Source organism: Cheilinus undulatus, linkage group 3 (genome assembly GCF_018320785.1).
Source record: "Cheilinus undulatus linkage group 3, ASM1832078v1, whole genome shotgun sequence".
In the NCBI taxonomy this organism is placed as follows: Eukaryota; Metazoa; Chordata; class Actinopteri; order Labriformes; family Labridae; genus Cheilinus; species Cheilinus undulatus.
The window spans coordinates 18,042,655-18,051,353 of NC_054867.1; the positions used below are offsets into that span (position 1 = coordinate 18,042,655).

The 8,699-nt window shown below is 43.2% G+C and overlaps 1 protein-coding gene across 1 annotated transcript in view; it reads right to left on the minus strand.

Moving 5' to 3' along the window:
• Positions 1 to 2,410, minus strand: part of LOC121506585 (inter-alpha-trypsin inhibitor heavy chain H3-like) — a 28,278-nt gene extending 25,868 nt beyond the window's left edge. Inside the window, exon 1 of the mRNA XM_041782392.1 lies at positions 2,282 to 2,410. Coding sequence (XP_041638326.1) covers positions 2,282 to 2,380 — 99 coding nt within the window. The 5' untranslated portion in view covers positions 2,381 to 2,410. The remainder of the gene's footprint in view (positions 1 to 2,281) is intronic.
• Between the last annotated feature and the right edge of the window lie 6,289 nt (positions 2,411 to 8,699).

An 8,699-nucleotide genomic window follows, 5' to 3' on the forward strand; every position in this document is an offset into this window, starting at 1 on the left:
TTGAGAAAGTACTCCGCTGTCCATCCAGCAGGTGGTGCAGAGGGTGGTCAGGGTTTTCCATGATGGATAACAGTTTGATTAAAGTCCTCCTCTCTGACACCGCCACAAAAGTGTCAAGTTTGCAGCCAGTCACTGAGCTGGCTCTCCTAATCAGCTTGTCTAGTCTGTTGGTCTTCCCTGCTCCAATGCTGCTCCCCCATCAGACCACTGCAAAGTACGGAACACTGGCGACAACAGGCTGGTAGAAGATCTCCAATATCTTGCTGCATACGTTGAAAGATCTCAGCTTCCTCAGGAAATAGAGTCTGCCCAACCCCTTCTTGTACACAGCCTCTGTGTTGGCCTTCCAGTTCAGTCTGCTGTCGATGTGGATGCCCAGGTATTTGTACTCCTCCTCTCTCCCATCACTTATACACCCTACCACTGCAGAGTAATCAGAAAACTTCTGCAGATGGCATGACCTGGAGTTGTACTGGAAGTCTGAGGTGTACAATGTGAAGAGGAAAGGAGATAGCACAGTCCCCTTGAGGTCAGATAGGGCCGTCTTCTTGGGTACTGGTATCAGGCAAGATGTCTTCCACAGTACTGGTATCCTCTCCTGGCACAGACTCAGGTTGAAGAGATGTTGAAGAACAGGAGACAGCTGGCTGGAACAGGTCTTCAGAACCCTGGAGCTAATGCCGTCAGAGCCTGGAGCCTTGCTGAGGTGGAATCTTTCCAGCTGTCTCTTAACCTGGCCAGAGGTTACAGTCAAGTGGGGGAGGGAGCAGCACACCTTGGAGGGGGGACTGCACTCCAGTGGTGGGGTTGGGGGCACAGAGTCCAGAGAGTTCCCCAGGGGGAGTTGGGGGAGGAGAGAGAAAGCCTTGAGTATGCTTCCTTAGCATTGGCATACAGGAGGTCCGGTGTTTCATTTCACATACCCAGAGAAGGTGGGTAATGTTTTGTCCATATTCACGTGGTTTAAGTCCCCAGTAATGGCTACAAATGCATTTGGGTGCTTTGTTTGAAGCCCTGAGACAGTGGAGAGAAGAGCATTGCCTGCAGCCTCTGCGTCAGCTGACGGCGGGATGTAGACAGCAATAAAAATGGCGCACGTGAATTCCCTCGGCAGGTAATACGGGCACATTCCCACAGCAAACAGTTCAGTATCAGGGGTACAAAGACGTTCCTTCATGTTAACGTGGCCAGGATTACACCACCTTTCATTCACATAAAGTGCAATCCCTCCACCCTTCTTCTTGCCACTCTGCACCACGTCCCTGTCCGTGTGGAAAGTGCTGAAGCCAGGTAAGGCCACGCTGTGATCTGGGATGTGCGAGTGCAGCCATGTCTCAGTGAAACACATAACACTGCACTCGCGGTATTCCCACTGGTTCAGGATCAGTTCGCCAAGCTCGTCCGTCTTGTTGCCAAAGACCTCACGTTCCCTCTTATAACCGCTGGTACCGAAGGCTTATATTTCCTCCTTTTCTCTCTCTTCTTGGTACCGGCTCTGCAGCCATGGCGATGTCTCCTTAGCTCCTCTGGAACAACAGGCTTCGCTCCAGGCAGCAGCACCGGCTTGTGGCTAATGGGATGTTGCCGCATTGGATGTGAAATATATCCCATGCTATGAATGTGTGGAATGGGTTATCTGCCATGTCAGATTATACCATCAAGCTATGCCTTGTTCTTGGAGAGCCTCACATCATACCTACTGACCCTTTAACATTATATAATTTAGTTTTTGCAAATGCATTTAGAACATTTGACTTAACCACATGATTCCATGTTCTACAGTGCAATTAAAGAACATATTTTTAAGGGAATAATAAAATAATGGTGAGTTACATTACAGATATTTTCACTGACTATCTATCATGATTGAGTGTTTGGTCATTTAACAGCATGTCAGCCATACATGAGTCCACCATGAAGTCTTTTTCATCAGATTTGTAAGATGTTTCCCCTAAGGGTGTTTCCCATGATGCCACTACTTTGGCATCTATTTAATTGGCTTTTCTCTTTCCTGCTTCTGTTTTTGTGCACAGTCTTGGTATTTATGCCCTTTGAATAGAGCTCTTTAATTCCTTATCAAGAGAATTCCTGTTGCTTCTACCATGCATGCAAAGAATGTCACATCATGGAGGATTTCCACAGAAAGAAACTCTTAAAACTGCACACAGCTTTTAAAAACTGACTTCTATAAACAGTATTTGGCTGAGGGTTAATAAGGTGATCACGAACAGTAGAAAATAATGAGGCACACATTTGTTTACATGCAGCTTTTTGTACATACCTCTGTCAGAGCATCTCTGTGGGAAACAACCAGAGCTCCCTGGGTCTGGGCTGTCAGCCATGTGCAAACACAAACCAACAGCAGCATGGCTCTCCACATGCCGTAGAAACAGACGGGCCTTTTCCCTGGCATGACTGAAATCAAGTGGGGTGGAAATTCCAGGAATACAGGGATAAAGTCTTCCCATAAGACTTTCTCTCCGCCCACACTCTGCAGGAGGAGGGACCCTCTGCTCCTCCATTTCTAAGTTTACGTGTGTGTGACTCACTGTGTGTGTGCATTTCCATTAATCTGAAGGTGTTTGAGGTGTTTGTAGACTTAAGAATGTATGGGGGAAAGTATCATCTCCGATAAGGCTTTTCCAGTCCTGACTTGCCCGTGGAGTGCTTCTTCAGGTGTTTACTGCATGCATGAGTGCATATTTTTAAGGTTATATAAACACCTGGATTTTCCCCTTCATGAATGTATCAATTACTCTTTAACCAGCTGAGATGAACTGGTTAATTATAGCCAGCAAAATGTTAACCAGCAATTACATCAACACGGATTAATAAAGTGATCATATTTCTGTATTTAAACAATAATCTGAGCTTTTTTCAATTTGAACTGTGACTAACAGCAAATACTCTACTAATTTGTCACCACTATTCAATATTTATTATCATCTGTATTAGCAGCACTACATGAAGTAACAGAACAAACATCTTCTTATTAGGGCTGCACTGTTTGAAACACTTTAAAGGTCACATATTTTATCCTTTTAAGACAAGTTAATATTGGTGTCAGAGGTCCCCAAAACATGCCTGTGAAGTTTGTTGCTGAATAAACACTAGTTAAGCCCCTGACACCCCACCCCCGAGGGAATGGATATGGCTCAGCTGGTAGGAAATCAGCGGGGAGGGCCAACCAAACCTGGGGGCAGTGCTAACTCCACATGACATCATGGGGGGAAAATCGGAGAACGGCTTGTTTCAGCACACACTTTCTGAAAGTTGGGGGGGGTGTCTGGTACTTGAGGGGATTGTGCAGAGGCCAGGGCTACATAGTTTTGTTAGAAAAGCCTGAAAAAGTGATTTTTGCATAATATATCCCCTTTAAATCACAGTGAGATGCTCTGTACAGTTGCACTGAAGTGCAAAACACAAGTACAAATGCACAAAAGTACTGTGCGCTGGGGTTTGTCACTGTTTGTAGTCGCCTCACGCATCACTGTGATTTCTATGCTAAATCTGGCTGACCTTCTCTGAGTGCTCGCAGATACACTCACTGGCTGACTCCAATTTACAAGGCTCTTCTTGGCTTGGTTCCTTCTTATTTATGTATTCTTCTTCAAAGAACTAAAAGGCATTATGTCTTGTGTTCTTGTGATATTTTCCATCTGCTTGTTCCTTGTGTCAGGACTGAACAGGGGAAAAGAGCAATCAGTTTTGCTGCCCCCTCTGCTTGGAATACTCTCCAGTCTGATTTGAAACTGTCTAAAATCATCAAACTGGAACTTTCATTCTATCTTAAATGACAGACAACGCAAGACCTTTTCTCTCGTTATTTCTCTGAAGGCAGCGGACTCTACAGCTTATATCAGCGTGTCTTTAACAGCATACTTTGCTATTAGTCCGTTAGTGCTGCCTTGGTGACACACTGTATGGGAAGCAGTACACTGTGCAGCTGGCGGTGATTTAAAATCCAGCTGTGGTTGTTTACATGGAGTGGCTCCTCCTTGGTCTGCCGGGCTAACATGAGCTGTACCTGGGTTAGCTGGGTTAGTTTGTAGCATCCTGCTCTCTGGAAACTGGCTTAGCTGTAGCTTGTGTTTAACTCAGTACTTCATGAGTTGGAATAACTGTTCTTGGGGGTGGGAAAGTTTACTTCCCTGTTCTTTTTCATCCTATTCTGAGGAGGGATGCTGGTGTTTCCAAGACAGACAGCTCACGCTTGAGTGCTCAGCCATGATGTATGTGTGCGCTCCAGTGCCTGTGTTTGTTTGTGTGTGTCCGCAGAGGCTCTGTCACAGGATGCTGATGTTCTTATGGTCCTGTTACGTCGTCCGCCAAACCGGATGTTTTCTAACCTTCATCAACAAGTTTTCGGCTGTAAAAGTAATGAGTAACATGTGATTTAAATTCTCAGTAATTGTAACGGTGTTAATGACTTAAAAAAGAAACGCGTTACACTACTAAGTACCATAAAAAGTAAATGAGTTACTGTAACGCGTTACTTAGTATGTTACTTAGTAACAACACTGTTTATTATGATGTGTGCTGCTGACCTCTTGGCCAGGTCACCCTTGTGAAAGAGACCTCAATTTCAGTGGGTCTTTATCAGGTTAAATAAAGGTTAAATAAATAAAGCCCTTGTCCTTGCTCATACTAAACAAGATAACACAGAAGATGTGTCACAGGTTGGTGTTACAAATTGTGGTTTATTGCTGTTACTTTCGGTTGTAGTTGGTCATGCTGCTTAAACATGTTTGAATATGTGTCTGTCTCCGTGCAGCCAAATAGTGTGATGCTTAGTTAAAGCTCCACTATTAAGTGCATGATCTAAACTTTGTTAATAGGTCAAAAGGCACAGCTTTAATGCTGCCCTTATCATGTTGTAGGCCAATAACCACACATACGCACTGGCACATGGAGATACTGAGTTATTACACAGTTATTTTGGAAAAAACATCCCTTTCCATGGAAATTGGCCTTACTGCATTAAACATCTAATGATGAGGTTAGTTAAAGCATAAGATAGCATATAAAAGAAGCACTGTGCAAAATACGGGGGATCTTGGGGGGTCTGAGACCCCTTAATTGACACAAGGGACCCCTTGAAACCCTCAACTGCAAAATTTTGGGGGGTCTCTTGAGAAGTATTTATAACGTCATTTTTTCACTTGCTATTGTCACTACAAATGCCATTTGAAAGCACATCATGTTTGTCTTGATTAATTTCATTGTAAAGAATTTATTCACATATAAGAATACAGAAGAATAATGTCTCTGATAAAGCTTCCAAACGTGGGGGGCGCTGTTTCAAATGCTCCGCAACAATGACCTTGTGTAACCCTGCCATACAGCTTGTGTATTTCTTACCGCTTTGGTTACTCTCCTGAAATTGTGGACTCAGTGTGCTTAAACTCAGCGAAATATGTCAAAGAGAAAGCAAAGTTCTTTGCTTGAAAACTTTGGATTCACATCTAAAAGACTAAACCGAAACAGTGATGAAGATGGAGCAGAGACATACCAAGCTAATTCTGGCAAGGCAGCTGCTAGCACATCTACCGGTGAGATGGGGTCTCCAGAAAAAATGTATTAAGCCCAGACTTAATTAACTGATTGTGATAGACCTGCTGTGCTTCAGATTGAAATATATATTTTGCCATACGTCGGTTGGCTGGGTTCATATGTGCACGTATGCGTGTGTATGTGTGAGCGTGCGCCCGTACGAGAAGAACATGCGAGTGTCCTATTTGGTCACAGAGCAGAGTTGTTCTGTGGTCCTTACCTTCAGCTGTGTGCAGCTTTGTTGATAATGATGCTAGACTGGGTGATGTGTGTTTAATGTGCGTGTATGCATTACTTGTGGTCCTGTATACTGCATGTTGTGTAAGACTTCAGCCTGATACTGGAGCACTAGTTAGGGTGGACCCCCCCGATAAAGGCCAGGTATTTCGCACACTGGAAAGACGCATATGATGCAAAAACTTTCCATAGACCGGGAAACAATTCCACCTCTGTAAGACTTTAAAACAAATGATAAATGATGTAAATAGAGTTGGTAAATAAAACTTTGAGCTGGAGTTAAATCAGTCTGAGACTCTCAGCTTTTTTTTTTTTTTTAACCATGTGTGGCACCTTTATGCATGACAAGGATGAGTGATGAGGTTGGTTTCCCAGAGTTTTCTCTATTTAGGGTGGAAACTTCATCAAGGTGGAACTTCAGTGAACACATTAAAATTATTCCTTTAATTCCTCCATTCCTTTAATTAAATGTATGTCTGTTGTTGTGATTATTTAACATGGACTGTCAGAATCTGTGCAGGATGCAGGCAGGACTGAAAAGACCTGTTACAGGTGCAGGCAGGATAAGTTGGCACGCACTGCAGGAGCAGGCAGTAATGGTCAGAAATCCAGAATCAAGGAAAGAGACCCACTAGTATAGATAACCGAAACAAGTTCATGTTACCGATCTCTGAAGCCAGGTGGAGTTTCTAACACCATTCCCATTAACATAGCTGTTAAAGAATGTGCTGGGAGCTCTGATGGATCTTCTGAGGCTCCAAACAGATGAAAGTTTCTGTCAGGAGAATGAGTCCTCTTATAAACACCAGAGAAAAAAATTCATTTTTGAACCTAACCACGTTAATTTCCTCTTTCCCAAGCCTTCTTAATACAGCTGGCACTGAATCCTCTGAAAGAAATCACAGATTTAGTGATGGACGTCCGCCCTGTTCTTTAGTGAAGGAGTAAACAGTTCCAGAAATGTCTTTCACAGTTTGACTCAAAGTGTGGGATGTTTTCTTGCACAAAGTGCCCAAGCTTCTTATAGTGAAAGAAACTGGAATGAGGTATGTCATATTTGTAGCATTACTGCCAAATGATGCAAAATTGCTGTCTAAATAAAAATTCCCTATGCACCTCTGCCATTTAGCATACCATATAGAAAATTGTTGTGTTGTCCTGTAATGCTGGGGCAAAGGCATAGTTATAGCTGACCTGAGGCCTGTACGACGAAGCTGGATTAACAAGTCCGGGATATCTCTCCGCTAGCTGGGTTGACTTATCAAGACATTCTTGCTTGACCGCAGTATTTGGAGACATCTGGATCAGCTGTACCACGAAGCTGGTTATCAACTGCAGCCAGGGTTTTCCAATCTAGATCAGTGCGCGCCCACATAAAAGGGGTGGAGTTTGCAGCATCTGACCAATCGCAAACATGGAGAAAAGCAGAGCAGCGTATTTTTCCATGGAGGAGCAAAATATAATTCTTCAAAAATACGAGGAATATAAGTCTATGATCCAAGCTAGAAGCAACACTGTCGCTTCAGCCAAAGCCAGGAAGGAATGCTGGCAGAAAATTGCTGACTCTGTTAATGTGTAAGTTTGCCAGATTCTACAATTTTAATTCATAGGACAATATAAACGGACAGTACTCTGATCACTCAGTTTCACTTTATCATGGCACAGATGTTTGGGGCAGAGCTTCCTCAGCCAATTTTGTGTTCTAATGTTAATTCCTCACCGTGATGGCACGAGTAGTGGTGCATTCCATTAATCCATGTTTCTGCAGTTATGCCATGTGTGACCATTACTATTAACCCCGTTATTTCAGATGCAACCCTAGTGGAGCAAAAAGAACTTGGGAACAAGTGAAGAACAAATATAAAAACATTCTTCAAAGCGGTGAGTGACAAGGCTTTATTTCTCCACACTGTCTCTGTTGTATGGATGAAATCACCGGAATTTATTTGATATTGTTTGCAGCCCACAGGAAAAAATGTAATTTAAAGAAAACGGGGCGGGGGGGCTCCTTCACAGGAGTATACTCCTGCAGAGGAGCTTGCCCTGGCCAATAATGAGGGTCGGCCTTTGATGGAGGGTGTGGAGGGGGGAGTGACATCAGACCCTGGCGGAGGTAGCAGCAGTCAGAGCACCTCATTCTTTCAGGGTATGTTTCAGTGAGTCCATGTTAAATCACAGCTTGCTTATGAAATACAAATATCCTATATACCATTTACTGTAGGAGTAAGTAGGCCAGGCTAATATGCATTTTCTCTACAGTTGATAGTGAGACTTTAACAATCACACTGCTGCCCCCACCCACACGAACTCTCTCCTGTATAGAGGTAAACCATAAAAATAAAAGTAAAATACAATTTTCATATTTCAGATGTGGTTGGTGACTATACAAAAACATAGCGGCGGGTGACAAGGCTTTATTTCTTCACACTGTCTCTGCTGTATGGATGAAATCACCAGAATTAATTATCATCTATCCCTAAAGATTCTTTCTCTCCTAAGCACTCTTCTCTTTTTCCTTGCACCAACCAGGATCTTCTAAGAATGGGCAGGCCATTTTCCAGAGAACTGATTGGTCAGGAGGCGGTGCTTTTATACTGGCTGATCTCTTATCCAGAACATAACCTGCTCCAGAGCAGGTTAGCCGTTCAGCGTAAGTTACCGTGGTGATTTATCCCGGTAAGAAGTGAACAAGCTTCGTCGTACAGAAAATCCAGGGTTAATCCTGAAGTTATCTCGATAAGAGAAAATAGGTAGGTAGGTAGGTAGGTAGGTAGGTAAGTAGGTAGGTGGGTAAGTAGGTGGGTGGGTGGGTACTTTGATAATCCTTAGGGAATATTACACAATATTATAATAATACTTTTCAAATAAAAAATATTTTTTCATATAACAAAATCCAGTTGTAGTCCATA